At 43.1% G+C, this 21,417-nt stretch overlaps 1 protein-coding gene across 5 annotated transcripts in view; it reads left to right on the top strand.

Annotated features, from left to right (window-relative positions):
- Window positions 1-21,417, top strand: part of C2CD3 (C2 domain containing 3 centriole elongation regulator) — a 54,937-nt gene that overhangs the window by 19,957 nt on the left and 13,563 nt on the right. For all 5 annotated transcript variants that reach the window (XR_012994434.1, XM_076328531.1, XM_076328530.1 and 2 more), the window contains exons 19-29: window positions 2,056-2,228; window positions 3,175-3,295; window positions 4,508-4,776; window positions 5,945-6,034; window positions 6,887-7,507; window positions 8,392-8,709; window positions 14,534-14,672; window positions 16,199-16,263; window positions 17,952-18,157; window positions 19,801-19,901; window positions 20,841-21,017. Coding sequence is in view for 4 of the 5 variants with exons in the window: in XM_076328531.1 (XP_076184646.1) it covers window positions 2,056-2,228; window positions 3,175-3,295; window positions 4,508-4,776; window positions 5,945-6,034; window positions 6,887-7,507; window positions 8,392-8,709; window positions 14,534-14,672; window positions 16,199-16,263; window positions 17,952-18,157; window positions 19,801-19,901; window positions 20,841-21,017 (2,280 nt within the window). In the remaining variant the exon portion in view is untranslated. The remainder of the gene's footprint in view (window positions 1-2,055; window positions 2,229-3,174; window positions 3,296-4,507; window positions 4,777-5,944; window positions 6,035-6,886; window positions 7,508-8,391; window positions 8,710-14,533; window positions 14,673-16,198; window positions 16,264-17,951; window positions 18,158-19,800; window positions 19,902-20,840; window positions 21,018-21,417) is intronic.

The following is a 21,417-nucleotide window of genomic DNA, read 5'->3' as shown; positions in this document are numbered from 1 at the left end:
GACAGGTAGCTTTAGAAGAGCATAATTATAATAATTATAATGTGTTCATTCTGTAGTAAACAAACCAAGCTATTTAAAATTTGCAAGTTCATGTGAGAATTATTACATGCTGGATGTGTTTACATTAATGTTGGTAACGACCAGAGCAGTTGACGTGACCAATTGTTAGTACCTGGCGTTTCAAAAATGTGCTTTAGCTCAGTTTTCTGAGGACAATTGGACTTTGGTTTAATCTTGCCCTGACCACTCACTGACAGTGGCTGGTAAACTTAAGCTGTTTTGAGTGAAAAGAGCAAATTACTGAGCTGGAAGCCTTTTAAGAATTCTGTAAACATCCTCATCGCTCTCTACAACTACCTGAAAGGAGGTTGTAGCGAGGTGGGTGTTGGTCTTTTCTCCGAAGTAACAAGCGATAGGACAAGAGGAAACGGCCTCAAGTTGCGGCAGGGGAGGTTTAGATTGGACGTGAGGAAAAATTTCTGTACTGAAAGAGTGGTGAAACATTGGAAGAGGCTGCCCAGGGAAGTGCTGGAGTCCCCATCCCTGGAGGTATTTAAAAGACGTGTAGATGAGGCGCTTAGGGACATGGTTTAGTGGGCCTGGTGGTGTTGGGTCGACGGTTGGACTCGATGATCTTAGAGGTCTTTTCCAACCTCAATGATTCTATGATTCTATGATTCTATGATTTTGCACTATTTGAAATGGAAAAAGCTTACCACCAGATCCTTGTGTCGTGGTTTAATCTCAGTCGGCAGCTAAGCACCACGCAGCCGCTCGCTCACTCCCCCCCACCCGGTGGGATGGGGGAGAGAATTGGAAGAGCACAAGCGAGAAAAACTCGTGGGTTGAGATAAAAAACAGTTTAATAATTGAAATAAAATAATAATAATAATAATAATAATAATAATAATAATAATAATAATAATATGATAATAATAATAATAATACACAAAGCAAGTGATGCACAGTACAGTTGCTCACCACCCACCAACCGATGCCCAGCCAGTCCCCGAGCAGCGGCCCCCCCGGCCAGCTTTCCCCAGTTTATGTACTGCGCATGACGTCCCATGGTATGGAATGTCCCTTTGGCCAGTTTGGCTGTGCCCCCTCCCAGCTTCTTGTGCACCTCCAGCCTTCTCAGTCGGTAGAGCATGGGAAACTAAAAAGTCCTTGCCTAGTGTAAGCACTGCTCAGCAACAACTAAAACATCGGTGCGTTATCAACTTTGTTCTCATCCTAAATCCAAAACACTGTACCAGCTACTAGAAAGGAAATTTACTCTATCCCTACCGAAACCAGGACACCTTGTAATTAGGAAGGAGATTAGATACTGACTGCCAGATTCCAAATCAAGAGAGTTCTTGCTATGATGCTGTCAGCGTCTTGAATTACTCCTAGAAGTGTATGGGGAAAAAGTAGAAACCAACAGGTGTGATATCCCAAGATGTTGGGAGTACTATTCAGGCAGTGCTCTACCCGAGACTCAAACAGTCAATGAATGTTCAGGATTTGTCCCAAAATGGAAAGAGAAACACAAGTCTATAGCACTGCCACATTACTTCAGTCACTGCTGCTGAAAACCCAGTGGATGCCTTTCTCCTGGTCTGCCTGTTGTTCATTAGATAACAGTGCCAAAACTCATTTTAAGATGAGTCTGAAGCCAAGTAGCACAGTAAGAAACGGTCTAGAGTAATTTTTTACACTCACAAACTGGTACCACAAATCTGTTCTGCAAGTAGCATTCTTATTTATTAACGGAGATTGAGAGTGGAGAATATTTGGTGCCAGATCCTTCTCTTGTTTTTCTTTGGGGTGCCACTTCTTAGGAGAGTTTCTGCTAGTTGACTTGCTATGACTAGTGCAAAAGTACATTTGTAGCATTATCTACATGAGCACTTACTGTTTTTTTTCCTGTGGAAATTCACTTACTTGAGTTTATCCCTTAGCTGTCAGGAGACTAACTAGTGTTTGAAGACACACAAATTAAAGTTGACTTGAGAGAAATAATGATCATTTTGTCATCATGACTGATGCTGCTTCTTTGTGTCTTACCAGGTATTATTACCCAAATGTCAGAGACCAGATGGTTGCCAAAGGGACCTTGCCTTTGTCACGGCTCTGTGCCATGGTGACTATGCAGCATCGTGAAGAAATAGGGATACAGACTTTTAATCTTCCATTGGTCCCCAGGACTGATTCCTCAGAGGAATTTCATCTGCGGCCTTCGGGTAAGGAAGGCTTGTGGGTTTTCACTTTATATTTAAAAGTGAAAGTCTATGTGTGTTTGCTGCCAAGGGAAATAAAAATATGTATTTGTGTTGGAAACTGATACCAGCCATGAGTGTTTTTCCTCCCAGCTTCCACTATCACCATACCTAGTGAAGAATCGGTGATTAAACATGAGCAACCTCAAACTCCTAAAAAGTTTTAAAAAGCTCTCCCTGTGTATTGAACTGCTTAGTTGCCAAATAAGCCTCAGTCTGTAGTTAAGCTCCCCATGTAAGGTAGGGAATGGGAGATCTGAAGAAGGGCTGTACGTGGTATGAGCAGAGACATCTTTCTGTTTCTGTTCTCTTGTGGTTCTTTCAAATAATACAAACATCAGCTCTGGGAAGGCCACTGAGGAAATCTGAGGCAGCTTCTTGGAAAAAATGGCCATAAAAAAGGCTGGGGCCGGAGAGGGAGTTCAGTATGCATTGGTTATTTTGTAATAGATCAGCCACGTGCAGCAGCAGAAAATCTGTCTCTCTGAAGATTTCGTCACTGCAGTGCTATAAAAAAGATGTGTTGAAATACTGCAGTAGGATATTTTAAAAGTATTACGGTGAATGCACACATGAGGGCACGGCTGGGTTGAACAGCCTCTCCTAGTTTTACTATGCCACTAATTTGCCAGTGAGAAGGAGCCATTAAGACCATCTGATCTGACTGCCGGTAGGGCAGGTTGCAGGATGCAGTCCTTGAAATTTCCTCCTGTGCCTCCTGTATCAGGCCGTAACTTCTGGCTGAAGTACTGCATCTTGCACAATCTCAGTGGATTTCATATGGAGTTATTTTTTTGCATTAATAGACTTAAGTTTTGTATTAAAAGCTATAACTAAGTATTGATTATATTGGATGTAACTGTATAAAAAGTTGACCGTTTCTTTCCTTTCTTTCTTTCATTTAATCCAGGCTTGCTTGATGTGAGTGTGAGATACCAACAATCCATGAAACCAGCAGCAGGAATAACTGCTCAAGCTGTTTCTCTTTCTGTACAAATACACAGAGCAGCTGGTTTGCAAGCAGCAGCTAGGTAAAGCCTGATTCAAAAAGGATTTTTCTCTTAAAATAGCTTTATCTGGAGACAGCAGGCTGAGACATTAGATTAGAACAAATTGTAACTGGCCAACTTTCCATCTGCAGAGACCGAGATTCAAACTGGGTTCTGATCAGAAGTGAAAATAACTTTATAAAGAACATCAGTGGTTATTTTTGTCCCTTAAGCTGCGGTGCAGTGTGGTAGCACTTGTTCTGCAGAAGGATCGAGATTGTAAGGGCACATTTTTCTACATTTCCATATTTTACTACACCAAAGGCTGATATAAAAATTGGCTGATATAAAATGGTACCTATTTGAGCATTGGATCTTCGTGTTACTGATGCTATTTAAAAGCTAGCTGAGGTTTGTTTTCTTGAATTTCACTGTGGAAACGTCGATAAACTAACTAGTAAATGAAACATGTTCCTTTTCACCAGAAGGCTGCTGCTCTAAGTGCATGGTATCGCCTGAACTTAGTTCCAGTATGCGATTTTCAAGAATTAAGAAAGAAAGGGCTAGAAGAGAGGGAGTCAATTCCATAAGAGAAGGATGGCTCCTGTCATTCTAGAGCAGTGCTCACTGACCCTTTCTCAGTGTTGCTGAGCTCCTGATCCATCTTAATTCAAGTAGACTCTGTAAGATGAGGATCACTACCGTATGGTGCTTGGAGAAGTTAAGAAAGTGGAATGACCTCAGACTCCTCATCCTTCAGGTGTATGACCTGAGTAATACCTGGGTCTGTTTTACTTGTAAATAATTCCATCTGCTAATTTCACCTCCTTTTGCTTGTACTAGTCTGTAAAAATAATTCGGCTTGGCCTTTTGCTTCCTTCTGGAGCTGGTTCTCTGGGAAGTTATCCTACAGCTTTTTCTACAGTATGGGATATTTTTAAAGGTGCCGAGTACTTTCTCAACCACTTTGTTCTCAGATCCTGACAATGATAAGAGCACAGCCACCAATGATGGACCTTGTGATAGTTACTCTCACCGTTTCATATCTGTTCCTAGTATATTCGGATGAAAAAAAAAAGGTGAAAAATAATATGCAGCCAGAACCCTCATCTGTTTTGACTTCAACATTCACTGTTTTGTCTAATCTTTTCACCGTGAAGACTTGAAACCTTTGCTTTAATTGCATTGGTTCCTAGATTCCTTGTATATTATATTCATTCTCTTTCTTCTTTTCTTTTTACATACTAAATGAAGAGCGGTGGCACAAAAGAACCCTTCACTCCAGTACTATGCAGGTGTGGGAGTTAATGCTTATGTCTCTGTGCACCTCTCCTTCCTACCTGAGGCAGAGAGACGCAACACACGAGCTGTGGCTCGTTCTTTCTGCCCAGAGTTCGAGCACCACGTAGAGATTCCTTGTAACCTCGTCATTCAGAAAAGTAGTGGAGAGGCCTCTTGTCTGGGGGAGCTCTTGCAGTCTGCCAATATCGTCTTCTCTCTCTACCATCAGAGCACCAAGTCAGGTAAGGAGGACAAGTGATTACAATGACTGAATGCTGTTGCAGAATGATCCAGTCCCCTCAATTTTTAGTTTAGAAGAAAGACCATTCTGTGCAGTTGCTAATAGATGTAATTACCTAAACTGTCTTCAGAGAAGGCTTTGGGAGATACTGTTCCCCTTGTGCAAAGACTTAAGGTTTCTAAGACTCCAGGTAGAATCACAGAATCATAGAATCATTTAAGTTGGAAAAGACCTTTAAGATCATCAAGTCCAACCGTTATCCTACCACTGCCAAGTCCTCCACTAAACCATGTCCCTAAGCACCACATCTACACGTCTTTTAAATACCTCCAGGGATGGGGACTCTACCACTTCCCTGGGCAGCCTGTTCCAATGCTTGACAACCCTTTCGGTGAAGAAATTTTTCCTCACGTCCAATCTAAACCTCCCCTGGCACAACTTGAGGCCGTTTCCTCTCGTCCTATTGCTTGTTACTTGGGAGAAGAGACCGACCCCACCTCGCTACAACCTCCTTTCAGGGAGTTGTAGAGAGCGATGAGGTCTCCCCTCAGCCTCCTTTTCTCCAGGCTGAACAACCCCAGTTCCTCAGCCGCTCCTCAGCAGACTTGTGCGCTAGACCCTTCACCAATTTCATTGCACTTCTTTGGACACGCTCCAGCACCTCAACGTCCTCCTTGGAGTGAGGGGCCCAAAACTGAACACAGTATTCGAGGTGCGGCCTCACCAGTGCCGAGTACAGGGGCACGATCACTTCCCTGCTCCTGCTGGCCACACTATTGCTGATACAGGCCAGGATGCCATTGGCCTTCTTGGCCGCCTGGGCACACTGCTGGCTCATGTTCAGCCGGCTGTCGACCAGCACCCCCAAGTCCTTTTCCGACAGGCAGCTTTCCAGCCCCTCTTCCCCAAGCCTGTAGCGCTGCATGGGGTTGTTGTGACCCAAGTGCAGGACCCGGCACTGAGCCATGTTGAACCTCATACAATTGTCCTTGGCCCCTCTGTCCAGGTCCCTCTGCAGAGCCTTCCTACCCTCGAGCAGATCAACACTCCTGCCCAACTTGATGTTGCTGTTGAGGCAATACAGCTTTCTTTCAAAGGAGATACTGTCTGAATCACTTTTAAGTCTTGCGTTCCAGTTTGGTGTATTTGCAAAATGATTTATTTTCCAGCCACTGAGACATTGGCAGCTCGGACATCGAGAGATTATCTTCTTGGGACAGTCACAATTCCAACCAGAGACTTGCTGAGAAGAAGATCAGGTAATACAGCAGCATTACGCTGCTGACATTCTGGGTAAATGCTATAGTAATTGCTTAAAACAATTTTCATTCCCATTTTGGGGGGGTTTGGTTTGGTTTTTATACCAAAGTTCTCTCAGATGTTGCACATGCCTTCATTAAAAATCCTGTGTTAGAAAACTCATATAAACCTGTTGTTTAAAGGTCAGTTTTCGGGGTGTAGGATGTATAGTAGCTGAATGAATATTAACCTCCTTAGTATTTTATTCAGTGCCATTTATTTCCTACCTTAAGATGGAAAGTCCAAGAATAGTAGTGTTCAGTGGAGGACCGATGATTGCTTTTGAGATGTCAAAGCTGGAAACAAAGGCTTAGGTTAGAAAGGAGATAGATTAACTTTTTTTAAACTAAATGTAAACTATCTCCTCTATCTAGTGTTAGTTTGTGATGATAATGTCTTGTAATAATAATGTTTTCATTATCATCTTGGTTATTTCTGCTTTAATCTCAGTATAGTGCTAGTTTTCTCCAACATGAAGTTTTGGGTTTATTTCTAATGGGAAGAGAGGAGGAAAAACTGAGAATGCCTAATTTTATAACTGGAGATTCATGGGACATAGATTTGTTGTAAAATGAGTGTCGTTAATGAAATGGAAGGTAAAATGCCTTTGGGATCAGAACTACTGGTGAGGTTTTCTGAGGTCTAAAAATTTGCTGCTTTTTCAGGTTAGAAATCATTTGACAAATTCCAAACTTTCATAAGAAATAAACACTTCAAGTACTGCTCCTTGACTAATGACCAGAGAGCGGAAAATTCTTCACTGATGTTTTTAAAAGGTAGGATAAGTCTAATTGTGATCTTTTCTCCTGAAGGTATTACAGGCTGGTACCCAGTTACCTTATCTGAAGATTTAATGCCTTCACACTGCACAAACGTCATGCAGGCCATTGTGGGAGGACTGGAACTTTCTGTTACCTTCGTTCATCAGGATGACAGAGAGCGTGTTTTGGAGGCCGCTAAGCTCTTGGGATGGAACAGCGAGGAGAGCCATGAAGACAGCATGGATGATAGCGACGAATGGGAGCAGAGTGCCAGTCCAGCGACTGTGACCATCTCAACTCCAAGAGTATGGCTGCCAGTCCACTGTGTGCTGTTTGCAGGCCAGACGCACCTAAATAAAAGCACTTATTGCTACCTCAGGTATAAGCTGTATAATCAGGAAGCCACGTGGACTTTGCTTCGGAGGCCAAAATTGAGTGACGACGCAAGGAACGTTACAGTGAACTTTAAGAAACCAAACAAGGTGACTCTCAGAAGGAGCCAAGGACTGCTTTGGTTCTTCAGAGAGGAGAAATTAGAAATCCAGGTGTGGTGGGCATATGGTAAAGCAAATGATGTGGAAAGACCACTTGATACAGATCGTCTTATTGGATCTGCCTATGTCGACCTCGCAGCATTAGCAGAGAGGTCAAGGACAGCACTAAGTGTTAGTGGTAAGTTCCTAAAGAACATTGCCATGTTTCATTCCTCTTTGTTGACGTTTTAGTTTGGTTACTTCTCTAGTCACTTTGAGCAAAATATTTACAGCTTTGTTTTGTCCTGTATGCAACACGCACTCAACTCCTCCTTTCACTGAAGATAAACAAGGTTAAAATGCTTGCTTCTCTGAATTCAAAACTTAGCAAGTTTAAATGGGCGAAAAATTGGCAGTAATGATCAGTAATAGGGAGAGCAATTAGCCTACGTGGATTGATGAAGAATGTTTCTTCAGAATTACGGATTTGGCGTCATAATAGATTGAGAACGAGTAAGAATAATGTCTCTCAAGGAGGCTGAATGCCTGCAGTCAGAGCAGACTAGGCACCAAGAAGGTCATGGAAACTTCTGCTTTGTTCGGTTACTTCGGCTTCTGTCATCTACGTGGTTTCCATCAGCCACCAGCTTGCAGGCGGATTTGTGGACAGGTTATTGGCTCTTCTTTGGAGTGTGCTCAGGGAAGGGAGAAGGAACAAGAGTTAAAACAAAATTTTATGCTGCGTATGTATGTATTTTCCATATATGTGTATAAAATTATGCAGAGGCACTGTTCCCAGGGCTCTCAGGAAGTTGATGTGCTTCAAAATAGTAATCCGAGCTGCCAGTGGGAAAATGAAGGTGTACCCAATTTGGGGGATTGGTCACCTGTTTTTAACCTTTACAAGCTGATGTTTCTAACAGTGCACTGTGTGACACCTTGCATAGAAATTACATTGAAAAACAAAATTAATTCTGCTGGTCTGATGTGAGATCTTTACTGTAATGAACTGTACTGGCATTTTTCCAAGATCCTAGTTTTTCTTTGGCTTGTTTAGCTGGTTGTTTGTGAATTCTCTTACAGGGGTTTATCCATTGTTCAGATGCAATGCTGCAAACCTAGCAGGAGCTGCTGTACGTGTTCACATCGTTCTTTCTTCCACTTCTGCTGCTCTGCCCAGCAGACTTCACTGTGCTGAGGAATACAGCAACAGTGAAGATGAAGGCACAGAGAAAGCACCTGATCTGAGCCAACAGGTCTCTGAAAATCTGAGTCAGAAACTGGATATATTAAGTTCAGAAATCACCAGTGGCAAACCACAAGAAGAAGACGTAATGTTTCTGGAAAACACAGTTGCTGTCAATATCCTTGTGGAAAGAGCAATGCATCTAAGTTTAAAAGGTAACACCACCACCACCTTTTTTTCCTTTCTTTTTTTTTTTCCTGGGATCTGTTCATAACAGGTACTACATGGAGCAATTTAAAAACAAATCCTCAAACTTACTCTGGCACAGCGAATGGATGTGATGGGGTTTGAGCTTGGCCTTGTAGCGTTGCAACCCTGAGAGCATTACATCATTGTATAAGTACAGGGGAAGCAGGAGGTTAAACTATTCAGCCTATCTCTATTAATAAAATCCAAAACATAAATAATGTTCACTGTTACAGATGACAGATGAATTCTGAAGTTAAGCACTGTCTGAATAACTTAACCCCAAGACACTCGTATCTCAAAGACTCTTGCAAATTTGCATTTTTAGCATATAATCAATTTGTAAAGCTGGCTTACTCATGCTATCTGGAGACTGCCAGGCACAGCGGTGAGGAAGGGCAATGTAAAGGCAGAGCAGTCTGAGCTCACCCAGGCTTGACACGCTGCTTCCTGCTCTGTAGAGTGGGCATTACAGTTCGGTGGCTAGTCACTATGCTGAGGGTCACCAAAGAATCGCTCTTTGCTTTTAAATTGATGCTAAGCATATTAAAATACTCCTTCCTAGCAGGTGATGTTTGGTTCTTGATGTGCAGCAGTATAACACACTTGGCGATTTGCAGGTTTTTGGAGCCTTTTCTTTTTCCCTCAAGTTGCAGTCTGTAAATGAATCTCTTTGTTAAAGATGAGTTAAACCCTTTAAAACACATCAGGTGCTCTACCCTTCACCTTGGGCACCTCTAGCACTGCATAGAATCATAGAATCATTAAGGTTGGAAAAGACCTCTAAGATCATCGAGTCCAACTGTCAACCCAACACCACCATGCCCACTAAACCATGTCCCTCAGCGCCTCATCTACACGTCTTTTAAATACCTCCAGGGATGGGGACTCCACCACTTCCCTGGGCAGCCTGTTCCAATGTTTCACCACTCTTTCAGTAAAGAAATTTTTCCTCACGTCCAATCTAAACCTCCCCTGGCACAACTTGAGGCCATTTCCTCTCGTCCTATCGCTTGTTACTTGGGAGAAGAGACCGACCCCACCTCGCTACAACCTCCTTTCAGGGAGTTGTAGAGAGCGATGAGGTCTCCCCTCAGCCTCCTCTTCTCCAGACTAAACAACCCCAGTTCCCTCAGCCGCTCCTCAGCAGACTTGTTCTCCAGACCCCTCACCAGCCTCATTGCCCTTCTCTGGACACGCTCCAGCACCTCAACGTCCTTCTTGTAGTGAGGGGCCCAAAACTGAACACAGTGTTCGAGGTGCGGCCTCACCAGTGCCGAGTACAGGGGCACGATCACTTCCCTGCTCCTGCTGGCCACACCATTTCTGATCCAGGCCAGGATGCCATTGGCCTTCTTGGCCGCCTGGGCACACTGCTGGCTCATGTTCAGCCGGCTGTCGACCAGCACCCCCAGGTCCTTTTCCCACAGGCAGCTTTCCAGCCCCTCTTCCCCAAGCCTGTAGCGCTGCATGGGGTTGTTGTGGCCGAAGTGCAGGACCCGGCACTTGGCCTTGTTGAACCTCATACGGTTGGCCTCGGCCCATCAATCCAGCCTGTCCAGGTCCCTCTGCAGAGCCTTCCTACCCTCGAGCAGATCAACACTCCCGCCCAACTTGGGGTTGTCTGCAAACTTACTGAGGGTGCACTCGATCCCCTCATCCAGATCATCGATAAAGATATTGAACAAGACCGGCCCCAAAACTGAGCCCTGGGGAACACCGCTCGTGACCGGCCGCCAACTGGATGTAACTCCATTCACCACAACTCTCTGGGCCCGGCCGTCCAGCCAGTTTTTGACCCAGCGCAGAGTCCACCTGTCTAAGCCGTGAGCCGCCAGCTTCTCTAGGAGAATGCTGTGGGAGACGGTGTCAAAGGCCTTGCTGAAGTCCAGGTAGACCACATCCACAGCCTTTCCCTCGTCCACTAGGCGGGTCATAGAAGGAGATCAGGTTGGTCAAGCAGGACCTGCCTCTCATGAATCCGATGACTTGATCACTTTGTGTTTGCTCGGCGCTTGGAGTGATCTGATCTTGTTTGGCCCATTGCACGCTACCTAAATACAAATAGGAATAAGGATCTGGCCCGAGGTGGGTTTACTGGAAACGCCTCTGTTAAGATCAACTGTTTCACAGTCCAGGCGATACGCCCGAAGGGAACACGCAGCGTTTTGTGGCATGATAACACAACTAAAAGAGTCAAATATAAGCCGTGATTTAAGTGTAAGTAATTCTGCTACATACTGAGCCCCAGAGATGGCTTTTTTGTAATGATTCTGTAATCTTTGGGAATTCATAGTCTTTGGAAACCTGATGCAACATTGTTTGCTACTGCAAAGTTTTTGATGGGATAAAGGAGGTTTCTTTTGGTGGTGTACACTATTGCAATATTTCCATCTTCAAACAACTTACCATTTTAGGGGATTTTTAGAAGTAACGAACTGAGAGGCAACTGATACACTGAAACAAATGCTATATAAGCTGGTTTCAAGAAGAATTTTCATTCTTCGTGATAACAATTTCACTATTGTGTTACAGATAAAAAGGCTGGAATACATTTCCAGTCCAGTGTGTTATGAATGATAAACTGCCTGCAGTTTTGGAAGAATTACTTAAGGTACACAGTTTTCAGAAACTGAGTGAAGATACAAAACGTTTCCCCAAGCCTCTTCGTATTTCTTGTGGTCTAAAGTCATTTTCGTGTTTCCTTTTTCTTCATCTTCCAAATAATATAAAGAAAAGAAATAGCCTAAATTTCACAACGTTGGAAAGGAATGAAATTAATTCTATAAAAATGCAGAAGTTCTAGAAAATGCAAAAGTTCAAACCAACAAGTCTTTTCTCTACCTTAGTTCTAACTGTTTTGAGCACTGTTTCGAACAATATTAGAACAGAATTCTCCATGCATCTTTTAAGGACTGAAGTCACTTAAATCTGCAGTTGCTAACCTCTCCCTGCCATGTTTTTCGTCTTTTCCTGTACAGTTCTCGCATCCCCAGGGAATAGATGTCAGCTAATTTTCTTCTATCTGTGGTGGTCTTTTTTAAAGTTAAGCTTCACTACTAGCGAACAGCTGCTGGATTGGCAGGCGCGGCGCCGATGATTCTCTCCCCACAGAGAAGCTACAAAACAGAAGCGTAGGAGTGCAAGCTTCTCCATGGACCTCGCTGGGATGTAGGTCCATGTATTTATCAGTGGAAGATCATCCCTAGAAAAAGGGAAGGAGTTTCCCTTCCCACTCCTGGCTTCTCTGCCAGGATGCTCCTTACAGACACTTTTGTCGTATGGACAACTGTCCTTTCCGAATAATGTAAAGAACATAATTCCAGCAACCCTTCAGCCATGTGGTAGCCATCGGCACGTTATGCTGCCAGTCCGGACCATGTCATGCAGGAGGTGCCCTAGGCTTAAAGCTTTTGTGTTTTACCACCCATTTCCTGAACCGTCAGGTCACACATCTCGGTTCCTTCTCTCACCTCATCCTTCAAATACTGCTTTTATAAAGCAGAATGAAACTAATATTTCTAAGTGTAACTTCTTTGCAAAGTTCAGGCATTGGGAGTTGCTAGGCTAAATCAGGCTCTGTAAGATTATGGCCGAGCTTTCTTATTAGACCCAACAATTCTTTCTGTTATAGGCTTTTCTTTTCCTAGAAGAAAAGCAAGCTAACACTCGAGAAATGCTGGTTTTGCCTTTGACTACAAAGATTAGGTCTGCTTTACATGCAGGAGATGGTGAGCTAGTCTGGACAGGTCTTGCTCGTTTCTCTAAGCTGAGCTCACGTTGCCCACGTCTGTGTTTGAATTGTCATATCTACAGTCTTATCAAACTGCAAAGAGTTTTGTGTGGCATGTTTTAACTGAAGTCATTGTGGATATTGTAAAAAAAAAAAAAAAAAAATCTTGTTCTCAAGCAAATCCTCATGGTCAAGGCATAAATGAGCAGTAACTCAGTAAGCTACTATAAATCAGTCACATTTGATCATATTTTCACAGAGAATCAGTCTTCAGGAGAAAAAAGAATTCTTTTTAGTTAAATCAGATTCATACTCATCAGTTTTGATCATTCTGGCCAGCAAGGTCTTGGAAAAGTCCAAAGCCACATGCTGAGTCTTTGGAAAGCAGAAAGGAGGAAACAGTCTATAATAACTGAGTGATAGTTGGTTGCAACGTCTGATCTTGTTTCCCCTTGGCTAAGTCCATTTCTCCTAGCAGATTTTGCCAGCTACAAATTCACCATCTGAACAGCTCTGTAAGCAGTAAAATGCTACTACAGCTTTACAAGCCATGATACACTGCAGCAAATTAATCTCACTAATGTGAACGTGACTAAAAGGTTCCAAGCCTGGAGGAAGGGTCACGTACAGAAGGGGAGAGGCCCTAAGCATCTCTCCTCCTTTTTGGGCTATAATTCAGTGCAAGTGCTTGTACAATTTCTGCAGCTTTCATTCAAGAATCTCTAATCCATAATACCCAGCAGCATCTGGGGAACATCTAGCTCCATCCCTTAATTTGACCTTGTGTTCCTCTGATGATAAACTATCTGCCTCTTAAGTGCAAACATACCCAATTAAGTCAGACTAGTTAATCCGTTATCTGTTTTCTCACAAACCTTTTCCCAGGTTATTTCAGGATGAATGAGGGAGAAAATGCTCATAGTTCCAGCCCTGAACTGTGTTTACGCAAGGAGTCTTGTAAAGGTTTCACTGGCGCGTTGCAGAGTGAATCCATCCTCGTTGCTTAGCTTGGCAATCACAAAGGTCTAGTTTGTGCATAGATTAAAAATGGTACTTCCTGAAGCTACTTAAAAACAGTTTCAGCACAGCCTGCCTGCTGCCCCGTGTAAAGATCCCTGGACTAGGGATTGGCAATTGATTTTTTCCCCTCCCTAACTCTGATATAAACTTCGATATTCTGGCCAAAATGTTAAGGCCTCATCTACACTAGACTTTCTTCTCTCAAATTTCCTGCTGGTGCAGTAGCAGGGCTGGTGGGAGCACTAGTGACCGGTATTTTACCTTCCATGTGCTCTATCCCTGCTCAAAGCGTGTACCATGGGAAAACACAGGGAACTGTGACAATTGATCTGTAACACAAACTCCCACTTCTGCAATGGGTACGAAGGGCGGTGGGAAAAGCTGGGAGGGAAGCCAGCAAGAATTTGAAATAAAATTGTATATAGTGCTTTTTCCTCTGTATTTAAATCTTCATAACAGATGAGAGCGGTACTTGTTTCTACCTTGCAGGGATGTTAAGTGTCTCTAACTATTTCAGTCTTTCTGCAGTGAACGAATAGAGGCTATAAAAAAGTTTATTAATCCTTGGCTATCGTTAACACCGATGGTGCATTTCCTTATTCAGTCAACACAAGTGAGCTTCCTCTCGGCAATCCAGCTGTTCAGTCAGGCTGTCTTCTGTAGCGCTGGGTATTTTCTATGTCTGCAGTTAGGATTGCCACACTCTGTGGGCCAGCGTGGAGGGTAGATCGAGCACTTGGAACAGGGTCCTGGGGACCTGGGTTTTATTCCTAGCTTTGCCTCTGACTTCTCAGATGATCTTGGGCAAGTGGTTTTTCCATTTCTCCCTTGAATATTCCAGTTTCTGCTCTGTAAAAGGTTCATGTAATATTTGCTCCCATTGTAAATATAAAGTGTTTTCAGCTCCACCAATGAAAAGGAGTATTTCCGAGATGGTGGATTTCTTTGTTAATCACCTGTTTTTAATTGCTGAACTGCCTTTAGATTTTTTTTTTTAAACTATTAATAACAAATCTGCATTTAATTCTGTATAATTTTAGGGAGTCCTTTGACAGAACGTGAAGTAGCAGCACCCAGTAGCTGTGTATCATTTGCTGTGGCTGGTGCAGATGCTCCAATAACCACTTCAATAATAGAAAATACAGACTCACCGGTCTGGGACTTTCAGCAACAAGCGAGGTAAGCGACGTGGACTCGCACAGACACGCTTTGGATCTGACAGCCAGGCTAGGTGTGAAAAGGACATACTCAGTTTTGGGGAGTGTGCTTTTCTACTTACGGGGCCTGTACTCACAGCTAAAAACGCTTGTTTCCATGTTTTATGATTGCCACGTGCTCACATTGGGTGAAAAGTTGTTTGAGGAGGCTTGGTCTTAAAGCTGACATCAGAAAGGGCAGTTTGACATGCGTGGAACCTTGGCTGCATTGTATTTTGGCTTAAGGCCTTGGGCTAGTCAGTCTATTTCCACTCATCTGTAGTTTCCCCATCTAGAGGAAGGGGCTGCTAATTGCTAAAGGACTCTTGGCAAGGTTAAGTAAGACTTGATCCAATTTATTGGCTTTTTCTGTATGTTTTACTTTGTTTCATGCTTAGAAATTATGCCCTGGTTCAGGACCAGAGCTCTAAGTTTGGATTCACCTACTGAAACTTTATATATCTGGAAGTTAGGTTTCTCACTCAGAGCTGTTCAGCCTTGGCTTCCTCTGCAGTCACTGGAGAGACGCAGGCACCTCCAGACGGTGAGTCACTTGACCTGTGTTAGAGACCCAACTTAGCACAAAGTTCCCTAAGGATGTCTCTTTCTCTCCAGTGACTGCCAAAATAGCGTAGGGAACATAGCTCGGACTTAGATATCGGAGCCTAAATTAAAGCAGATGAATTGACCACTCCGAGGAACCTCAGCAGATCAAGTTGTACGTTGTAATATTTAGTAATAAACCTGTGTTTGCAGTCTTGTGGTTTCCCCAGTGTTTCTATGCCAGATTTTAAATTCATTCCAAAGCAGTAGCCAAAAGCGTTTTCTAAACTAGGCGGAACAAGTCTGTTACAGGCAACAAGAAAGCATACTGAATTTATTTTGTCCATCACAAAATGCATGCAAATATATATGTACCAGTGCCTGCACAGGAGTGGGCTTTTCTGCCAGACTGCCGAGATGGGTTTTTGGCTTTAGGGAATTTGTAATATGAAGCGAAACCATTGAAAGACGGATAGCTGAAGTTTAAAAGGTTTGTTTCAGAGGTTGCTTATGCTCAGAGTCATATCTGAATTGCTTCAAGCAACTTAAAAACCGTTCTATATTTGACACTTCAGTTTTCAGGGTGTTTTTTTCCAGAAATCAACTTCAAATATTACAGCTTTCAACCATAACCCCAGTGCTTTGCTGTCACTGTGTTATTGAGTCATGAGATAAACTGTATTTCTGTTTCTTCATGGTTTTATTGTCCTATCTTTTAAATTTACAACAAGAGCGAGGGGAGAGAAATACTTCTTGAATAAGCAAAAGCCGAAAGCATGTAAAGATAGTTATGCTTTTGAGGGCTCAATGATTTCGGGTTTTGTTGTGTTTTCCCCCCCGCCACCATTCCAGAAGGAAACTGATTTGTCTGGATAGATACAAGGACATTGAATCTTCAGAAGCATTTTACTGCTGTTGCTCTTTTTTCCCACTTTGCATAACAAATTATGATTTTGTTCTTAACAGATTATCCAAAGAACTTCTGCTGGATCCACAGCAAACCTTGGTCTTCAAAGTGTGGCATAAAGCAGGTGAAGTTTGTAGTGCGGTATTGAGAGGAATGTCTTTTCTGCATCCCTTTCCTTGGGTGGCTTGTATTTAATACAAGTAAAGTAAATTCTATTAAGTGAATTGGAGAGTAGAATCGTAAAGACATTTTTTACCTTGCACTAGAGGAATGCTAGAGATAAATACCCGTTATTTCCTGCCCCTCATCATCCTTCTCTTCCCCATTAATCATCTGGCAGGGTTTGGTTCCATTTTTAATCTGACAGTATTTTAGAGGTAGGATTTTCCCAGTGAAGGAAATTCTTTACTGTGTCTTTCATATGCTGTTTGTTGTCTCTGCAGTTGGTTGAAGTGTGGCCAGCCAGTTGTAATCAAATACTTTTATAGTGGCATGGATATATTTTATCCATTTTATCCATGCCTCAGCATTCACTGGGGGTGTTGAAGGCCTTGGGTTTCAAACCTAACAACATAAAAGGTTTTTGTAAGCATTTTTACTGAACCTGCTGTTTATTGTTAAATGATAAAAGGTGCTGCTAATAGTTCAAACTGGTGTTTGCTTGTTTTGTTGATAGCCCAGATCCTCCAATATTTAATTGGTACCAAGCAAGCGCAAAAATCTCTGTGTGAGTTGTTGGGAAGACAGCCCTACTTCTTCAATTCAAACTGCTAAGATATGATCTTTAAAATACTGGGGTTTTTTCTTTCCTTCTACATATTAAAGTTCAGCTGACTGATTTCTTGCTTCAAAAATAAACTTCCTGTGTAACTCAGCCTTTCTGTGTATTATAGAGTACCGTGTGTACACATTGATTCTCCTGCCAATCCCTCTCCCTGCCCTGGTCTTTCATTTTCTCTGCAGGCACATTTTTAGCTGAACGTAACTGATAAGGTAATGCAGATAATATCCTCTTCTTGGATAGGATTGTTTGTTCTGTACTTCAGATAAATTTGCAAGACAGAAAAGACAAAATGTTGCACAAAAAATGCAACAGTGTCATGACAAATCAGCATTTTTGAAAGTTTTGGCAAAGTCAAAAGGGAAGAAACACGTGTTTCTGAAGTGAGAATGCAATTCTGGAGGCAGAATGCATTTGCTGAGGTCCCTGGATTGGCCTCCAGGTTCATTTTTTCAGGTCTCTGACTGTCTCTTATTTCTAGCCCATTTTCAAGCTGAATATTTTTCCCTTTATTACAACCCTGGTTTAATTAGTTCTTCTGATTAAGTATTGCGTAGGGTACGTAACCTTTGTGTCCTTTCTTACACCTGCAGCAAGGCCCTCGTTCTGCAGTGAATTACTACCAATGCAGGTGTTCAGGTTATCAACAGCTGCAATAGCGACAGCTATTTTGGCAAATCCGCAGGGAGGAAGCTGGTTTAATTGCTTGAAACAATTTTTCCTCCTTTTCAATCAGACACCATAGGTCTCTTAGTTTGAAGCATGTTAACAACCAAAATCTAAGTCTCGTTTCTGTTGTCTTAAACTCCATTTTCTATTTCCTCCACTTTTTTTGTTCCGCTCTTTGCTTGCTCTTTACCTCATGAGAGCTGTCAGCTTTTAAACTATTTTTTCAGTTTTGTAAGATGTCTTTCCTGTAAAGTCTAGACATATTTCAAGGACTGTGCAACTGACTGATTTTTAGCATTCCTGAAAATGTTTCATTTACATGCAGTTTAAACTAATATGTGCTTTGTATTATTCTTCCCCAGAGACTGAGCGAGTGATAGGATTTGCATCAGTGGACCTTTCTCCTCTTCTTTCTGGCTTCCAGCTCGTGTGCGGGTGGTACAATATTACGGACTTCGGTGGACAGTGCCGGGGGCAGATCAAAGTAGCAGTTTCCCCTCTTCAAAACATAAATAATCTCAAAGAAGAAAGGCAGGCAAGGATCCGGACCCAGCCACCAAGTTCTTCAGTACGTACTTCAGTTTCCTCCCCTGTGCATATCTGATTAGATTCCTAATAATCAGCACTGACTCTGTGGGTTTACGAAGTAATGAGCAAACATAGCGAATTCACAGTACTGTAACGGATCAGTCGGTGTAGATATATCAGAAACACTTAATTCCTTGTTTAAGAATTCTGCTGTGTGTTTCCGTGGTAGCTGCAGGCCAACACTAGTTACAGCGCTCATTCAAACCTAGGTCATGAACATCTCCAGTGGCCTCCATCACTCTGTGGTTTCTTTCTGGATGTTGGGGTTTTTATTAGACGACACCAAGTTGGGCGGGAGTGTTGATCTGCTCGAGGGTAGGAAGGCTCTGCAGAGGGACCTGGACAGGCTGGATGGATGGGCCCAGGCCAACTGTATGAGGTTCAACAAGGCCAAGTGCCGGGTCCTGCACTTCGGCCACAACAACCCCACGCAGCGCTACAGGCTTGGGGAAGAGGGGCTGGAAAGCTGCCTGTCGGAAAAGGACCTGGGGGTGCTGGTCGACAGCCGGCTGAACATGAGCCGGCAGTGTGCCCAGGCGGCCAAGAAGGCCAATGGCATCCTGGCCTGTATCAGAAATGGTGTGGCCAGCAGGAGTAGGGAAGTGATCGTGCCCCTGTACTCGGCCCTGGTGAGGCCGCACCTCGAATACTGTGTTCAGTTTTGGGCCCCTCCCTACAAGAAGGACATTGAGGTGCTGGAGCGTGTCCAGAGAAGGGCAACGAGGCTGGTGAGGGGTCTGGAGAACAAGTCTGCTGAGGAGCGGCTGAGGGAACTGGGGTTGTTTAGCCTGGAGAAAAGGAGGCTGAGGGGAGACCTCATCGCTCTCTACAACTCCCTGAAAGGAGGTTGTAGCGAGGTGGGGTCGGTCTCTTCTCCCAAGTAACAAGCAATAGGACGAGAGGAAACGGCCTCAAGTTGCGCCAGGGGAGGTTTAGATTGGACGTGAGGAAAAATGTCTGTACTGAAAGAGTGGTTAAACATTGGAAGAGGCTGCCCAGGGAAGTGGTGGAGTCCCCATGCCTGGAGGTATTTAAAAGACGAGTAGATGCGGCACTGAGGGACATGTTTTAGTGGGCCTGGTGGTGTTGGGTCGATGGTTGGACTCGATGATCTTAGAGGTCTTTTCCAACCTCAATGATTCTATGATTCTATGATTCTATTGTTAGGAGAATATTCTGTGGGTTTGGATGCCTGGCACTGTTCCGTTTGTTGCTTTGGGTGGCAGTTTATACCCAAAACCATACTGTAAATTCAGCCTTTCGGTGGTTAGGAAATTTCCAATTTGGCTGAAATCTGTTTTTCTGGAAGATTTGCCATTTCTTGTGTCTTTTTTATTCTCTAGACTTTCCAGTTACGCTGGGGTGTGATATACACGTGTAATGGAGCCTCTATACCCTACTTTCCATCAGTTTGCTCTTCGGTAGTGTGGGGGGAATTAATAAATGTTTCTGAAATAAGAGTGCTGTGAAATGGTACTTTGGCTCAGTGCTGGAAAATCCTTTGAAAATTTAAAGCTATTTAGAAAACTTAAGTTTTTGTTTGTTAGCTCAGCAAGATACTACTTCAATTTCTCTATTTTCTTGCTGTGGAAGGTTCATGTGCAGCGTTCCTCTTTTTTCTAGGTGAAGCCCAGCTTTCCAACATTTCCCAGTAATGCTACAAGCTTTTCCAAGCAGATGCTGAATACCTTGTCAAAGGAAGTCAGTGTTCCTACTCGAGAGCAGTAAGTCAGCTGGCTGTCCGTCATTTTGATCGTTTTCAGGGCTCGGAAATCTACCTATCCGAAGGCTCTACTGAAAAAATAACAAGCCCTGTCAAAGGTCTTTCCCTGGTTTTGGACTTAAAGATTATACCAAGTTCCCTTTACCAGTGAGAGGGTGGCCCAGGAGATAGAAATCCTGAGGCAGGTACCTTTCTACAAAACCCAGATGTTCTTTTTCTTCTCACTGATGTTTCCTGATTTGTTTCATTTACACCCTTCTACATTAGGATTTACACTATGCCATTGCTAAAACTGGCAGATATTTCTTCCAGGCCTTTATAAGAATAAGGGTTGTGTTTGTATTTGTTTTTGTTTTTAATAAGGATAATAAGCGTAAGTTAGAATAGAGTATTGCTGATATATCCCCTTTATTTTGCCGTAACTCCTGTCCATGGCCGGTGGGTGACAGCTGGTGAAATGCTGTAATATTGCACATTCCAGGACTAGGATTGTCAGATATCCTGCAGCAATTCCTGCTTTCTGTCCCTTAAAACAAGCATCGATGTTTATATATTTAACTAGCAACGTGTGAGAGAGCGTTTTAATTCATGGTTTCTTTATTTAGCGTACATAGGAGATGATACTTTTCCTGTATGTGTCTTTGAAGTTTAGAGGGACCATGGGTCACCGTTATTTGGTCTGAACAGCTGGCTTGGCAGCTCCCAGCAGACATTGCAAATTCCCTATCAGCCACACTATTAACCGGCACGGAGAGGGTAGTTGCAGTTTACCTTTATTTTAGTGTAAATCTGAAACAGTAAATGCCGTCCTTGATGACGTTTGAAAGAGCTAGTTTCATCCATCGGTGGCTCTTTAATGCATTTAAAGACGTTGGATATTCTTAGTTTGCAGACTTTTCACGATTAGAGATTTCAAACTGATTTCTGTTGTTAAACGTAGGCCTGTTTCTAGCAGAATTAGTCCCCCCGGAACACACACGCCTCGTCATGAAGAGCATATGCAGAACGTGCGCAGATTTCATGAATCCCTGCAGCAAGCAGACGGGAACGCGCACCGGGCGGCAAAGATGGACTCATTATCGCTGTCATCACGTGCTTCTCTTCTAACTGCTCTCAGGTAAAGCAGAGCCAACAAGGTAATTCAAAGCCTTAGGTTTGCAAAGCAAAGCTTGAAACTGAAGAATTCTTGCATCCGATTTTAAAGGAAATGAAAATACGCAATAACTGATTAAGAGGTATCAGTGGGATATCAGCGTAATTTACAGCAGGATGAGATGAGATTGGAAAAGCAGGGACTAGGGGGGCAACTTTCCATTTAGGACTGAGGCTCTAGCAATGATGTGAGTCTCTGAAGGGAAACAGCAACAGTAGTGTTTCCAAATCTGGATTGAATGCTTTGTTTTATCCATCTTTGTACATCTGTAACGCAACACACGCTATTAAGCCAATAGTCCTCTGAGTTGGTTTTCACAAATACAAGAACAAGCCTGTAAGCATTTTCATGGCACATGGAGCAG

The sequence above is a fragment of the Aptenodytes patagonicus genome, chromosome 1 (genome assembly GCF_965638725.1).
Source record: "Aptenodytes patagonicus chromosome 1, bAptPat1.pri.cur, whole genome shotgun sequence".
In the NCBI taxonomy this organism is placed as follows: domain Eukaryota; kingdom Metazoa; phylum Chordata; class Aves; order Sphenisciformes; family Spheniscidae; genus Aptenodytes; species Aptenodytes patagonicus.
Note: the sequence above shows the minus strand (reverse complement) of the source record. Positions and strands in the feature narration are given on the sequence as shown.